We start from the raw sequence: 17,375 nt of genomic DNA, 5'->3' as shown, positions 1-17,375 counted from the left end.
TTATTTAGTGGTTTTAGTAATAAGGTTTTAACACAAAAATAAAAATTTTTTTACTATTAACTTTTGTCAGAACGAAGTCTGTCCGGGCAGCTAGTATATAAAGAAATATATCTGCCCTGGACAAACATTTTGTTATGAGCAGGGATCGAACCCTCAACCGCTAGTAAAACAGTTAGTGCCGTCGTCGCCGTTTGGTTCAATCATAACTACTGGCTAATATATTAGCGATAGCTTAACTTAATAACTAAATATTTACAGATAGTTATGGTATAAATCATGTCTGCGTGGAAGTCCGCGCTTAGCCTTAAAGTAAAATGTTTTTAAGTTGACAATACTTAACATTATCCAATGTCACTTCCATGGATCGTAACCATGGTAACGTTGTTAGGACAACAACATTATATCACGCCAGTAGAAGTTACTATTGCAATATTTTTTATAATGCTGAATTGCGTATAGCGAACTTTAGGTTGTTCTATCTAAATAATTTCCAATGATGGTAAGTTCTGTGAACAGATTTATTTTATTAGTTACTTAATACAGGTTTTTGATCGTTGTTAGTAATTTCTTTTAGGGCCTTTTGAGTATTTTGAAAAAGTTGCGTTCGAATCCTGAAAAGGAGCTACGTCTGTTATTACTCGGCTTGGACAATGCAGGTAAAACGACGATATTAAAACAACTAGCATCCGAAGATGTGTCTCATGTTACTCCGACGGCTGGATTTAATATAAAGTCCGTGTTATCCAACGGTTTTAAGTTGAATGTTTGGGATATCGGTGGACAGAGGAAAATAAGACCGTACTGGAGGAATTACTTCGAGAATACAGATATTTTGGTAAGTTTCGCTGATTTTTTGTTTATATTTAATACTTATATGACTAAATATTCATAGAGTAAGGATGTTTTTGCGGTATATGTTACTTATCGCTTAAATATAAAAAATAAATAGCAATTAGGGGCCATCCATACATTATGTGATATGAATTTTACAATTTTGACCCCTCCCCTATCCTTGTTACAGATGGTCACAATTATCAGACACCCCTTGTGTAACATAACGTTTTATGCAATTTTACACATATCAATTATTATTTATTAAATTATCATATAAATATCAATTTCGACATTATTTTTATTTCTTGTAAATTTTTATAAAACAAAATCATCATTTATCCAAGATAAGTATGAAAAATTATTTTAATACTAACAATTATAGGTATATATTATATATTTAAATGTTATGACACTAAATTTTTGACCCCTCCCACCCCTTGTCATACAACGACATACTTTATTGACCCTTACCCCCCCTCCTATAAGGTATGACGTAATTTATGGATCGCCTCTTATGACCGTTACCTTACCCAGTAGAGTAACATCCGTAATATTTGTGAGAATATTAAACAAACTTTGTACTGCCATTTTTTTTGTGAATATGAATGTGAAATATTTTATTACTAATTTGCTTTTGTAGAAATTGTGAAAAAGCATATTCTGTATGAACCCAAAAATAATAATTATCCAATTTGACCTTGTACACGCTAAGGCGATTTATTTTTATTTGAACATTTTTGTTTCATGATACATTTTATACCTCTTTCAGATTTATGTCGTAGACTGTTCTGATCATCAAAGACTTGAAGAGACAAGTCTTGAATTGGCTGAGTTATTGCAAGATGAAAAGTTACGAGGTGTACCTTTACTTGTATATGCTAATAAACAGGACCTAGCTACAGGTATTGTTACTCTATACTGTGATCATTATCAAAACGCTTCCCACTTTATCTACTCAGATGTTTACATGTATAAAAGTTAAGCCATCTTTATGTATTTATCAATGCAGGTAATAATTTTGTCACTGCATTACATTAATATAAATATGTAATTTTCTAATCTAGTCAGATAAAAAGGAATGTATTTAGTTCCAATGCTTTTATTATAACTAGCTGTGCACGCGACTTTGTTCGCGTAGAATAGTGACTACATGTTCAACGTGATTCTTTAAATTGGCATAATTTTTTTATTTATGAACCGATTGACATGAAACAAACACTAGATGTTAAGCTACGCTTGCCACAATATATTAGTAAATACCACATCTAAATCGGATAAGCCGTTTCTGAGATTAATGTGCACAAACGCATAGACAAACAGACAATAATTCCGACAATCATTGTTTTGGATGCTATTTGCGTTGATAAAGGTTTCAATAATACTTTTTCTCATATTATCTTAAATGTACAGACAGCGACACGTTACATTTTTATTATATAAATTGATATCCTAATTGTTTTGTTGAAAAGTTAAATATATTAAGCACATAATTATCACTTAAGACTAAGACTAGACGCCATATATAATCAAGCAATGCTGCCTTGTGTACAATCTTTTTTATTATTGATTTTTTTTTCTTTATATTATTATCAGCCCTTCCAGCCAGTGAAATAGCTCAGCTGCTTGGTCTACATTTAATCAGGGACCGCACTTGGCAGATTCAAGCGTGTGTCGCCACTGACGGGACTGGCATTAAGGTATTAAAATTCTAACTCAATAGAAATAATAATATCTGGAAGCTCCCAAATCTAAGTTTTCAAATAAAGAATAAAATTTACACACAGACACAGCAGGACGTATCCTACTCAAAATATGAAGTTGCCCGATTCGGGAAGTATGTCTTTTTTTAAATTTATTTTTAAAGTTTTAATTTGTAAAATGACGATTCGAAAGTGCTCTTGGAGCCTATTTGAATAAAGATATTTTTGATTTTAAGAAAAGTTAACAAACGCTTCACACTCGACGGATCCCCAAGTAGGATTTTCTCCTGTTTTGGGGGTCCGGAAGCACATACTATACACAAACACAACGCCCAGACCATAAATAATATCTATATGGTCGATACAAATGTCTGTCGTGAGCGGGAATCGAAAGCCGCGACCAGCGCAACAGCCAGTGCTATTACCGCTGCGCTAACGCATCGTCAGTATTTCAACCTTATAGGTGATCACAGCTAAATTATATTGCTCTCAAGTTGTATTGTGTTATTGTGGTGAGAGTTCCTGGACAGGGTCGGGGGTAGGGTCAGCATAGCGCTTGCGGTGCGTCTGGTGTTGTGTGTCTATAAGCTACTGTAATCGCTTACCATCAGGGGTCGTACGCTTGTTTGCCGACAGACGGTATCGGTTTGCCACCTTAGTCATAAAAAAAAAATCTGTAACATATGGATTGCAATTATACAATGACTAGCTGAACTGGCGAACTTCGTACCGCCCCATTTTCTTTTTCTTAAATATAATAATTAAATATATCAAAATAAAATATAGCCTATCTTTCAAGTTGGAACAAACTGTAAGTGGTTTAGGAGTCCATCGCGGACAAGCAACGTGACGCGTAATTTATATATATTAAGATATGATGACGTATGGCGCAGCTGTTGTGTAGCTGTCACTATTTTCTATTAAAATCGTCAAACAAATTGCTACTAATCATTAAAAATAGTAATAAAACAATAATATTAAAAGCGCACGCGTCGTCAATTTTAATAAAAAATTATTGATAGTTTTTGTACTTAATTGAAATTCCTGTTATTATTGACGTGACGACGTCTAATAAATCGACGAACGCCGGCTGCATGCACGAAAAAGGAAGATTCATTGTCCCGTTACGCCCATTGTACGCACATCTATCTCTCTTCCACTCGATTGGCCTATGCGTCCGTTAAACTAGGTATCGTCCGTAAACCAACTTTACAGACAACCAATTTTTTTTACAGGAAGGAATGGAATGGGTGTGCAAGAATATTCCAGCTAAGAAGTAACGTTTGCTAAATTAAATAATAATAACATTAGTATAACTCACAATATAAACAACATGACATATAGTGTTGTAAGTAAACTTAAAATATATTTTGAAATTAATGATAGATAGAAGACAGATAAAAAACAGCAAAGAATGAAACCTTTGTAAAATATAAACTTAAAGATTTTAAATAGGACCCGTGACTCCAATAAATATATTTTACTTATTAAAAACTTAACTGTAATTTTGTTTTTTGAATAAGTATGCAATTAAAAAAAATCTAAGAGTTTGTTTCAATTTCACTAATAGATTGTCACTTGTACAAAATAAACTTCAGACTGTAAAATGGAGTCCTGACACTTAAAATACTAAATACGTAAGTAGTAAATTTATTTTTTGGATACGGTTATATAGCAGATAGCTCTAGCTAGTGACTTATCAAACAGTCTAAAACTGCTACATTCATTTTAATTAAATTAGCTTTTTTTTATTTTCTTCGTTATAATGTCACAAATTGTATGTTTTTTATAACAATACTAGCTGCCAATATTATTAACCCCCTTACCCCCCCCCCCCCCCCTTATAACTTAGGGGTATGAAAAATAGATGTTGTTCGATTCTCAAGCCTACCCAACATGCACACAAGATTTCTTGAGAATCGGTCAAGCCGATTCGGAGGAGTTTAACTACAAACACCGCGACACGAGAATTTTATTTAATAGATTAAGTACAAATTTAAATAAGTGACGTGCACAAAATATAAAACGCTTATAACTTTAATAGTTTTTTTAAAATTGACGGCACACTGTAAGACTTGTTAGAATTTTTGTAACAGAAAATTTGGATAGTAAATGTAAGGCGTTATAAGAAGTTCCGTCCAATTATTATTATTTTTATTTAAAGAAGTAAAGCTTTATTTATATCGTTTGGGTCGTTTAATCACTAAATATCTATCACTAAATATTACTAATATATACTATCACTAAATATTCTAGTCATAATTAGTATTATTACTTACCTTGAAACGTCAAAGAAATAAGAAGTTCCGTCCAATTATTATTATTTTTATTTATAGAAGTAAAGCTATATTTATGTCGTTTAATCATGTTTTGTTTAAAATAGATTTTTAACACTATCACTATCAATAACTATTCTAGTCATGATTAGTATTATTACTTACCTTGAAACGTCAAAAAAGGAAGGCTGAAGAGAATCGAAGGTAATTTTTGTATTTGCAATATCATAGTGAAGTTTATAGAACTGTATTATTAAAACGCAAATAAAAAATGTGTAAATGCTATTTATAATGAAAAATAATAAAAATTGTAATATCCAAGCACAATTTTATCTTTTACTAGTTGTTGAGGTTTCTTCCAGTTTTAATATTAATAAATAAAATACATTTAATATATATTGTTTTTTATTTCATTACGAATACCACCTTAACAATAATACTTTTATTTACATTTCTATGCAAGTTTTAATTACATTAATTGGATTACTTATAAATAGAAATTCATATTATTTTATATATTAAAATAAAATTTATATAATTTGCTTCATGAGTGAAAACAGATTTTCTGAATATAAAGATAATAACTTAAGGAAAACTTTTCTTTGTAAATGTGTATAAAAACGTTCTGATAAGTGCATTTTTACAATAACTTGAAATAAGACTGATAATATATTACTAGAAGTCTGAAAAAAAGTAAAGTATTAGAAAATTCGATCTAGCTATTTCGGTCCAGGGAGTCTATAAATAGTTACTTAGTGTTTGGTAATATAATTTGTCGACACGAGCAAATGTATAGAAGCATTGAACAACTTTTTTTATTGAGAAGATATAATTTTTACATCATATTTGTTTATATTGATGCTAACAATCGCTTAATAATTGTACCTAATCAAAGAATAACAAATATATATTCACTATTAGTTTGTTCTAAGTAAAGTTTCTTAGAAAAATATTTCATATAATGTCCTAAGATACTAAACGTAGCTTTTTGTATAACGAAATTTACTCAACGTTAGCGAATGCATGTAAAATTTAAACTTTCTACATTAGAATTTCTTAAAGTTAAGTGGCTGGCATCTGTGCCATTAAGATTTTAAGAGAAAAAGGAAATAAAGTAAAATATTAAGTTATTTTTGAAAAATTATTCCAAATAAAGAATTAAAAAAAAAAATAGCACCATGTCCAGCAATAATCAGTCGACAACTTATTATTTATTTTAATATAAATTCTAAATTAATTTATCACGAATAATATTAATTATTTAATAAAATAAAATAAAATTAGGAATGTATCATTTAACAATATAATAAGATAATTATTATATTATAATCTAATAAATGCCTTTTCTGTATAAATAATTTATAATTCTATAAAATATTATGCTTTCGCACATTATAATAAGAATTGAATAAAATTTACTTTATTAAAGGTATTTTAGAATATTTTAATTTAAATTAGTGCCTAAATTATATCTAATATTTAATTGACAGTGTAAAACTAAATAAATTGTGCATTTTTAATATTAATTATTTATTTATAATTCGCTATGATATACTTCTGTTGTTACTTTCAATTCATGTTCGTGGAAGGCAGCGCAGTCTGCTGGATATTTAGCCTGAAATAAAGTAAAATAATATTCTTAAATATAGGAAGACATTTTTCGTACATTTTTATATTTTTGTGTAAAAACCTAACTTCCGTTCTCTTCTCGCGATTGTCATTTTGAAAATCCCTTAAAAGTAAGTGTCCCCACTGATTACTCATTGTCGATTGATCATACAAATACCATTTATATACATAATTGCTATTGTCGATGTAATTGAAGTCGGTTTTTTTCGTTTGATAGCAAACACAATTAGTTTGTATTTTACGGCTATTATACTAATTATTCACATTTAGTTAATTTAAGTAATTTAACTCAGATCATTTCCGATCAAAAGATACTATTCTGTGGCTATGGTTATTAACTATCCCTTTGTCACCTTCTTGGTATGGGATCCTATATTAATTATAAGGGTCTCATGTATCTGATCTTAGTTGGTAATTTTAGAATATATATGTATACAAGAATCGATGCAAAACTTGTCTGTTTCATTTCTTTAGGGAGTGATCTTTTCTCTTGCTGGTATAGAGGATGTTCGCTTTCAAATTACGTTCCTTCGAATGGGGGCTTCTGTAGGTCTATTAGATCACGCTCCATGTAGAAGAAATCCTAGTCCATTCTTAAATTTAACTTGTTTAAATAAACGAGCTACTTTGATTGACTTGTTTCGCATAATACCTTCCGCAAGCGCGTAAGTACGGCTATAATTTACAATAAAAACATTCTACGAGAAAAATAATTCGTTTTCACAAGCGGTTTTTTAGTTATATTCAGTTAGTAATAATATTGCACTTTACAGACGTTTTTAGGGTTAAGAAAAATAGCATTGGATGGTTATGCAGAAGTACGTTGCCAGAGTAGCTCGTATATCAGGACAAAGTAAAACTTAAATAATTGTGTTTGCAGGCAAACGAAGAAAAACCGACTTCAATTATATCGACAAGTAATACAACATAGGTAGATGAAAAAATAGTCAAGTAAATACGCATTATCAAAGATTAATCCAAAAGTTGTAATCAGATCTCGATGAAATTTAAATGTGACCACATGATAAACATCGGCTTTCGATTAAATTAAAAATCATTAAAATCGGTACACACAGTACAAAGTTATGTGGATTTTCGAAAGTTTCTCTCGATTTATCTGGGATGCCATCATCAGATCCTGGTTTCCTTATCATGGTACCAAACTAGGGATATCTCCTTTCCAACAAAAAAAGAATTATCAAAATCGGTTCATAAACGACGGAGTTATCCCCGAACATACCTTAAAAAAATATATACGGTCGAATTTAGTAACCTCCTCCTATTTTTGAAGTCGGTTAAAAAGGTCTAAGATATTTTTCCACATAGGACATTATGTATAAAATCTACAGATCCCATTTGAAGTAACGTAGTTAGGAGTTGAACACTAAAAATACCCACGGATATTTTTTAGACCCGATACAGCAAAAAACAATGCTAGTGGTAAATAATTCTAATACTATAAAATAACGTCGATTTCAAAACTGTCAACCTAAAGGAACGTTCATTTAAAGACAACCGTTATATCGTCTAATAAATCGCAAAAAAAAAAAAATAAGAAATAATAAATTTATGAAACAAACTTTACCTTTTTAGTTTTTTTTTTCAGCGGTTATACATAGCCATTTTGCAGCCAGGCGAATAGCTGAGACTTAATAATAGGGGTCAATTGGAACCCAATGGTAGCCTTAAAAAACTTAGATTTCTTACCTCGCAATTGACGTCACTCTGTATCGCGTTGTAGAGGTCCCAGAAACCTTTACCATCTTGGAAGCTCAAAGCCGCTGACGCGACCAAACTACTTAATTTTGTTAGACCAGCTTTAAACCCTGGGAGACCTGGGAAATGTAGTTTAGTTACATAAATAAGTAATTATAGAACTACAAAGGTTCTGTCGATTTAACTGTAAAGTTCCAGAGTATATTTTCTTTTATTTATAAATATAACTGATATAAACAATACGAACGATGTTTGGTTAAAATTATTTGTATCCTGCTGTTCATGTTTGTTTAAAAATAATTTCTTGCCTTTGTATATAGTCAAATCACAAAACAAAATATATTGTTTATGGTGAATGTTATTTGTATGTGTATTGTGTGTTTTCGTATGTAAACCGTTATTCAAAAGTCAAACGTTCTTAATCCGTTGTACAATAAATATTTTGGCTATTTATAAAAAAAAAATATAGCAAAAAAAGTGTGGCTGTCAACTCCGACGCACGACTAGAGTTTACTCTTTCAGATCGACTGTGTAAATAGGCACAAAGAGGTTTACTAGGCTAAGAAACATATTTATACCATATAAAATGGTAAATAAACGCCATCTATCGGAACTCAATAGGGTTGAATCAGATGGAACTATGAGAAAACGTCATCGTCTATCGGAATTCAATATGGTTCCGATAGATGGTGTTACGACAAACGTAACGAGGTCATTCGTTCAGTTGATTTTACTCCTCATATTTTTTTCATACCGGGGCCTTATATTAAAATCGATTATCAAGGAACAAACTCCAAAAAATATCAAAATTATACAAAAATACCAAACGAACCTTGTTTATCCTGATCGTGATGCCTATTAACGACGCACATTAAGTGTTCCTGGCAATGAGGCGCCTCCTTTGAATGTTTGTAAGCTCTGTACACCCTTAAAACTGGTTCTATAACTTCTAAGTTTAGTGTGTCCGTCAGTCTGTCAGCTATGGCGTGGTAGTCAGATCTGGAGGCTAGGTTCTGGGAGGCAGTTTGGGCTAGTTTTAATGTTTGCTGAAAAATATGTGTAATATTATAGACAAGTGGGTATGATAACTTAAAATTCTACATTTTAGCATACAGCTAGATAGTAAAAAAAATAGTTTTTTTAATGTTAGAAATAAATTTTGAAGTTAATTTAAATTTGAAAAGAGCAGAGAAAGTATTCACTATTATTTCTTTGACTGATTCTATTACTTATTAATATTGGAATTAAATTGCAATTAATAATAAAATTATATATTTATAACTTTATTTGCTGGCAACATTTTTTTAAATACTGCAAGTATAATTTTATAACAGCTTTGACTGAAATCTTGAAATCGCTTATAGCGCTATTTTTAAGTAAAACAAAAAAAGTAAATCTATATAAATATGTTTAATATTTTTAAATAACTTACTTTGATGTATGCCACAGCTGATTTGACATATTCAGAGACATCTGTATCCATATCTAAGTATTTCCTGAGAACGTAATTTGTCAACACCGTGATGGATTTCTCAGGCTTGTTCACATTGAAGTGGGTCGACTTTGGCAAGCCTTGGCTGTCTAAGAAGCTGTTTATGATGTATTGCGCTGATGTCAAGTACCTGGAAAAAGTATATATTTAAATAAATAAATAAATAAATATCATATAACATACACGGTCGTCTGTTCCTATGGTAAGCAACTTAATGCTTGTGTTACAGGTAACAGCCGACTGTTATTTCTATATTTTTTTTATAAATTTTCACCTATATCTGTATATTATATATGTAGTGATATATTAAAAAGAGATATATATTGATTTTCTTGAAGTGGAACTTTTTTAGAATCGTTGTGATTTGAAAGTCGATGAAACGATAGTCGATAAAGAAACAAACACATATACATGACTGTATATGAGAGAATGAGATAGAATACATTACTGATCAAAATGAATATGCGCCTAAGACCTTTTTCCCGACATAGATCCAATAGTTTAATCAATAGCTGTCCTAAAACAATTAAAAAAAAAAATCTTTTCTAGAATTTCGTATTCATATCCCATATCGCGTTTTGCATCGTAAATGGATAGTTTTCCTTACGTGATCTGACGAACGTTACATCGGCTGAACTTTTTACAACTACTATAAAGCGTGGGACGTCAGTGGAATATATTTGATTCTATCATAAACTAAATTTACAAGACATTTGTTGGAATATTGGAAACAATTTCCTGAATATTTTTGTTGTTATATTCCTGAACGAATATGAAATATTTGGGTAGGTTTTGTTAGGCTAAGATACTAATGATATCTTTCTTTTTAATTTATGGGGATTATTTGTAATTATGTATAATAAACATGATTTATACTTTTGTCTTATGTATCTAGAAATTAAAAACGTGACCTTGCTTTTTCTTTTTGCTGATGCTGACAATACATATTTGATTTCATAAGCAAGCTAAAGTTGCATTTATGAACAAAAACGACATTTTCTATCTCTTCTTGCTTTTATGAAAAGGTAAATTTAATATTCAAAACTTTAATTTATACTTCATCTTACCTTTGGTAGACTTCCGGCTTAGCGACGTGAACAACCATATCAGTCAAATATTTCGCAACAGCCTTAATCCAATGCCTTCTGAAGGAATGGTTTTCAAAACTCTTGAACATCATCTCAAAACTAATATTACCATCGGGATCGGTAAAGGATTTCGTAGCCCTTTTGATACCAGACTTTTCCCAAATCGTCTTCCCTAATTCGGAATTTATAAACAAGTCCCAGTACAAATGAGCCTTTTCCAAGAACGGGGGGAGGAAAGATGAATGATCTTTATGACTATCAGATCTTTTATTCGCCTGTTCATCCGAAAATGCGCTTAAAGTGTTCATGACTAAAGGCAAAATTCCAGCAGCATTCTTATTGCCTAAAAATCCAGATGCCATATTCAGAATACTTTCCACATTTAGATCGTTTGATTCCGATTCTCGTTTTTGACGTTGGTTTTGCTGGTTATTGGATGCCATTTGCTGTGCGAACATTGATACCACTGTACCGACCAGTGATGGATCGATTTTACCATCTTGTCCGCCCAATAAGCTACCCAAACCTGTAAAATTACATTAACTAGGTGTTAATACATGTTTTACTACTAATAAAACTTGTTATTCAATGTACTTATGAGATAATAGCCATCTTATGGAACTTATTCATCATCACATAAACAGTGAAATATTGCTAACATTGAGGCTGGACATTTGGATGTGAACTTGATTTATGTAGTAAACTATACGCCTTGTTTTATTATGATTTTTTACAGCCATTTTTCCGTATAAATAGTTAATGTAACGAAACAATTCCTATCGTAAATTTTATGATATTATATAATAAATAATAAATAAATATTTACAACATACACACATGGTCCGTTCCTAAAGTAAGCAACTTAATGCTTGTGTAACATAACAGCCGACTGGTATAGCTACAAATATTTATTTTGATAATCATATATATAAATCATATATATATATATATATAAATAAATATATATTACACCCAGACTCGAACCCACAACCTCCGGAGCAGAAGGCAGGTTCACTACAAACTGCGCCAACGGGGTAGTCGAATATTACCATATAAAAAACCACGTGAGCAAAATTTTCTTTATATATTAACAATATTATGTTATTCAAACCTGGAAACATTAATTTAGCTATATTATGAATTTTAACGATATTTTTGATGATATACGAGTAAGTTAGGAATGTATGATTGGCATGACGAAAACAATGCAACATTTTCCCGTTGAATCACAAATCCGATTTTCCCGAATCCCGAATTGTTATTATAATTACAAGATTTCTATAAAGGAAAATAAAACAAAATATTAATTCACAAAAAAAGTAGGAATGGCGTCAAAAAGTTCGCCGAGTTATTTAGTATTAATGTTTTAATGTTAAAAATATTAAGCGTTTCAGGTTACCTGATAGAACATCACCAGCGCTTCCATTATCCTGTCCAAATAGACTGCCCAGATTTTTAGCATTATCACCTTGCATTAAACTGCCAACGATATTGCCAATAGCTGCCATCCCATTATTATTACTCCCCCCATCGCCCATATTCTGCAAGAACGATGAAGCGAGGTCCAGGAAAGGATTATCATCATTGCTGTGCGTTAGAATGGGGAAACTTAGAATTTGGAATAACATTAAAACTATAACTGCGCGCGCCATTTTTTTATCTGAAACAAAGTATATAAAATATTTTGATAAATGTTTTTATGGGTAGTTAATATATAATTTTATGATTCGATACTGTGAATATAAATTGGTAAGTTTTTGTGGGTAGGTTTAAAAAGAAACGATAGAAATTTTTAATTAAAAGATAACCGTTTAACTATTAAGTATTTTTTTTTAATTACATGTAGTGCTTATCTATAATTACACTATTAATTGAATGCCGTGATGAAGTCAACTTCAAAAATACCTGTTTAATAATTACTTTTTCATAAATTACCCACTGTAATTCAAAAAAGATACTCTTGCCCGGTTTCGAGGCAATAGTCCTAACAAAAAATGTGTAGTAGCTACATGTAGACTAAGTCATCGTCTATCTAATTCAGGGGTAAGCAACCCGCGGCCCGCGGGCCGCATGCGGCTGAATAGAGGTTTTGTGCGGCCCGCCAGTTTTCAAATTTTCAAAACTATCAATTTTATTATAATAATAAGGCACACTAAAATTCAATACTTGTACCATCAAGTATTATTATTTTCCATCATTTTGTACTTTTGGCTCGAATATCAATTTTTCAAAAAATTTGCGGCCTCCTACTAAGAAAAGGTTTCTCACCCTTGATTCTAATTCTATTATATAAAAAGAGACACAATTCTATTGTACCTACAGTTTGGGGCTTCATATTTATTTTGGTACTTTTATGTTAAGCCTCATTAATAGGTACTTAAAAAAATGTTCATCTCTAGGTTTTGAGAGATACGTAAGGATATTTCTTTAATTAATTATAATTTATAGAATTTCTTTTAATAAGAAAATCTAGAATGTAACGATGATATGAGGTTGATTAAATTGATGGCCAAATCTGCAATGACGGCAGTTGTGTCCCCGAAATAAGAAGGCGTATTGGGATGGCAAAGGATGCTATGGCGCGTTTGAACAACCAAGACCAGGCTGGTACGAGCCCTTGTTTTCCCTATCTTCCTGTATGGAGTTGAGACATGGACAATCCTGGCCCGAGAAAGGCAAAGGATTGATGCATTCGAAATGTGGTGCTGGAGGCGAATGCTGAGAATACCTTGGACTGCGAAACGCACTAATGCGTCGATCCTGGCCCAGCTCCATATCAAAACCAGGTTGTCCACCATATGCCGACGGCGTATTTTGTCGTACTTCGGCCACACGATGCGCAGAGGCGATAAAAATCTGGAGAGACTGATTGTGGTTGGGAACACGGACGGCAAAAGATCGCGCGGTCGTTTACCAACGAGATGGGTAGACCAGGTCAAGAACTCATCTGCCACTAGGTTATACACGGTCGTAAGAGACGCCATGGACAGAGACCGGTGGAGGCACATCATCCGCTCCAGATGCAACCCTGATGCTGACCACGATCTTCAGACATGAGGGACCGACAAGAGAGAGAAATTGATGGCAGCCTGAGGCAACGCCTTTATCACTTTATTTATGTATTTGTAAAGAAATTTTTTTTCTTAGTATAAAACTACTAATAACTTAGAAGTTTATTTGAAATGCAAAATTTTGATAGAAATAGATTTTAGATCAAAGTTTAATATTAAACTGAGTTAATTGGATCGATAAATATTAAATTTTTGTGGTTTAACAGAATGCTTAATCTCTTTTTTAATTTTAACTCATAAAGTGCGTTTTTTCCGAAGTAGGTGTTTCCTAGTGTATATTTTTTTTTCTTTACCTTGGTATTTACAGGTATGTAAAAGAGTTCGACTATTACCAGAAATGCGTCACGGAACAGTCGAAAGAGCAGAAGGAAATTAGACCGACGACATCTCTACAGGCTAACCAACAGACTGGATGTTTATGTTTTTCGAGTAAGTATTACACATACGAACATAGAACACATATACACATACATTTTATTTTATTTTTATTATTTTAACTGAGGTAGGGCACAGCAGGAATTTCCTGCTCAAAATAATACTCATCATCATCATCATCATTCCAGCCTATTGCAGTCCACTGCTGGACATAGGCCTCCACAAGTTCACGCCAAAAATGCGTGAACTCATGTGCGTTGCCCATAGTCACCACGCTGGGCAGGCGGGTTGGTGACCGCAGGGCTGGCTTTGTCGTACCTAAGACGCTGCTGCCCGTCATCGGCCTGTGTGTTTCAAAGCCAGCGGTTAGATGGTTATCCCGCCATCGGTCGGCTTCTCAAGTTCCAAGGTGGTAGTGGAACTTTGTTATCCCTTCCACGGGAAGAGAGGGGGTGGCTATATGGTATATGGTATACAGAAACTGTAATTTAATTAGCTAAACTTTTCTACAGTTATAATACGATTATAATGTTTAATAACAGTTATCACTGACTGGAAGAGTCTTGCTGTTCTTAGCTGATAATGTTGCTTTCAATTTGGCGAATTGTTATTCGGAATGCAAGTCATTCTACTCGTCACGATCTTTGACCTTGCATTAAAAGTTTAGCGTTACTTAGAGCTACGCGGACTTTAACCGTTCCATTAGAATAAGTTTAATCCGTATGCTTAAACTTGAATTAAGCTTTACCGTGTTGCGTACCATCCAACCTTACAAACTTTAGTTTTTGTATATTAGTAAGATTATGAATTTCGATCTAGCGAGTACATCGTTCCATAGCTTAATTGGCTAAAGCACCGACAAGGTAAGTCGGAGATGCAGGTTCGATCCCCGCTGGAACGGTTGATTTTTGATATGATATTAAAAAATTGCTTACGTCAAATATTTAGTTTAAAAGTTGGATTATTAAAGTTGGCTTTTATAGAACTTAGAATGAGGAACAGTATTCTTTATGTAATGATAGTACTAAGTAGCAGTTTTACATTAGGAATCGATAATTGTGATATTTTAGCGAAAAACTTCCAGTATATGATACAACATAAAAAAGGAGCGGTAAGAAAGTGAACAAAAGTTGGACTCATAAAAAGTGTGGCATGAGACATAATAATAGCATTCAATACAGCATTTAAAATAATCTTCTAAATAAAAATTCCTTTGACAATCTAAGATTTACCTTTATCTCTAAATAAAATATTCTTTATCAGGAATATATATCTAGTCGCTAACAGCAATAGTCCTACTATGTATGGTTTTGGCATGACTGAGCAAACACGTTCATTTTTAATCAATTTGTTCACGAAAATTCTGGAAAAATCGTTCTTCTCAGTAAAACGTAATGGCTGACATTACTTTGCTACATTGGCGGCATTCACTTCGCTATTATCAGAATGAACAAAATTACTTTTATTTTGCTTCATTCTTCTATTCAAAAGACTTATCGGTTTTGATAAAAAATCATTTGGTGTAAATAGATTATTTGATACCCATTTGTTAAGAAAATGGTTTATAAATTAAGTTCAAAATTGCGAAATTGCCGATTAACAGCTGTTATTTTGTATAAGTTCTAAACATCCCATAACTGGCCAAAATCTCTTTCATTAAAGTAGTATTAGAAGTAAATTCTCAGTTACAGATTGATTGATTCGACTTTTTCTTGATAAATTCTGATAATATTCAGACAATATATTTCTAAAAATTTTGAAAAAAAAACAAAACACGTTTTTAGATTATTTACGTCTTTTATCCAAAGATTAAAAAGGTTGAATACGTTTTATCATAACTATTTTATTTTATTTTGTAAATCTACTTAAAATTCTTTCTTATTATTGTTGGCTGGCAGATAAGGCTGTATATATTACTGCGACCCAGAGAAATCGAGGTGTGCTTTACTTATATAATGGGCCAGGATAGAACCCTCACGTTCCCAGAATACCCTAAGATATGTTTACGACATGAAGCACAGACATTCCAATATTGATTTTCATTTGTAAAGATTTTGTATCTACAATGGATGTGTTAGCAACAAAATAGCAACAAAAAACAAACGCTTCAGTAAAGCGATGTCATTACAGCAGTAATCAGACCTTACGTTCTCGAAAGTCATGTTTATTTCCCATCAAACGAGATTGTTAGAAAGTGCTCTCTGGATGTAAAAATGGTTACGGTTACGATTGTGTACACTTTATTGCTTTTTTTTCAAGATTGCTGTAAAACATTATTACTAATCTAGATTTAGTTTGTCTAGACACAAATTAAATCTATACTGAGACAGTTGTTAATTTTTAAAAATTGTTATCGTTTAATGTTCATGTTAATATAAAAATATTAACATGAACATTATAATGCATGTCTCACTTTTAAGTTCTTTGCTACTGTTTAATAACCTAAAAAAGTTCCAAAGCGAGACATAGGCCTCTTCTTCAATGCGATCTCGCGAATGAATCTCTCACAATTTCCTTTGAAATATAAAGTTTGGTTGTTATTATTTTAAAGAGTTGAAATGTTATTGGTATTACCCAATATATTATAAGTAAGTATTATTACATTCTTGGCACCATTCCACGCGGATATGATTTGTACCATAACTATCTGTAAATATTTAAATATATGTATAATATTTCAAAAATATTTTTAAATAAAATCAAAACAAATAAATATATACATTATAATATTTATAATAATATCTTGAGTTATCAACTGTCTCTTTAGCATTGTTGGGTATAGGCATCTTTCCCCATGTAGGAGATGGAATTGGAGCTGAATACACGCTATATATATATATGCTGATACCACGCTGCTCAACTGCGGGTTGGTATTTGGCACTTTACAACATTGCATATAAATTATTTAAACAAAATATTAAATATATCAAAATATTTCATACACGGAAGGTACAGCAGTCTTAAGCATGTGTAGAATATTTTTGGACATTTTTTAATAGATTGATTAAAATACGTAAAAAGAAAAGACTCTCTCGATGGGTATTAAAAAGCATATCAATTTCTTTAATTAAAACACGTACAAAAATGTGATTTCCATTAATGTATGAGCGGCGAAATAAGATGCTCGAAGTGAAGCGTGAAGCGATCTTACCTATCTTTTATTCATCACAAGATATCTACGGACAGGACATTAA

The 17,375-nt window shown here is 31.8% G+C and overlaps 2 protein-coding genes across 2 annotated transcripts; one reads left to right on the top strand and one right to left on the bottom strand.

The window, feature by feature from the left end:
* Positions 1-493: 493 nt before the first annotated feature.
* Positions 494-3,814, top strand: LOC123665110 (ADP-ribosylation factor-like protein 3). Its single transcript, XM_045599455.1, has 5 exons — positions 494-499; positions 575-835; positions 1,604-1,736; positions 2,428-2,531; positions 3,770-3,814. The coding sequence occupies exons 1-5, from the start codon at positions 494-496 to the stop codon at positions 3,812-3,814; spliced, it is 549 nt and encodes a 182-aa protein (XP_045455411.1).
* Positions 3,815-6,344: 2,530 nt separating this feature from the next.
* LOC123665249 lies at positions 6,345-12,387 on the bottom strand. The gene is made up of 6 exons (XM_045599579.1): positions 12,135-12,387; positions 10,715-11,261; positions 9,588-9,777; positions 8,988-9,201; positions 8,147-8,274; positions 6,345-6,425 (listed from the first exon to the last, which is right to left on the bottom strand). The coding sequence occupies exons 1-6, from the start codon at positions 12,385-12,387 to the stop codon at positions 6,345-6,347; spliced, it is 1,413 nt and encodes a 470-aa protein (XP_045455535.1).
* Between the last annotated feature and the right edge of the window lie 4,988 nt (positions 12,388-17,375).

This window comes from Melitaea cinxia, chromosome 23 (genome assembly GCF_905220565.1).
Source record: "Melitaea cinxia chromosome 23, ilMelCinx1.1, whole genome shotgun sequence".
Lineage (NCBI taxonomy): Eukaryota > Metazoa > Arthropoda > Insecta > Lepidoptera > Nymphalidae > Melitaea > Melitaea cinxia.
The sequence above is the reverse complement of the archived record's forward strand: the minus strand, read 5'-3'. Positions and strand labels throughout refer to the sequence as shown.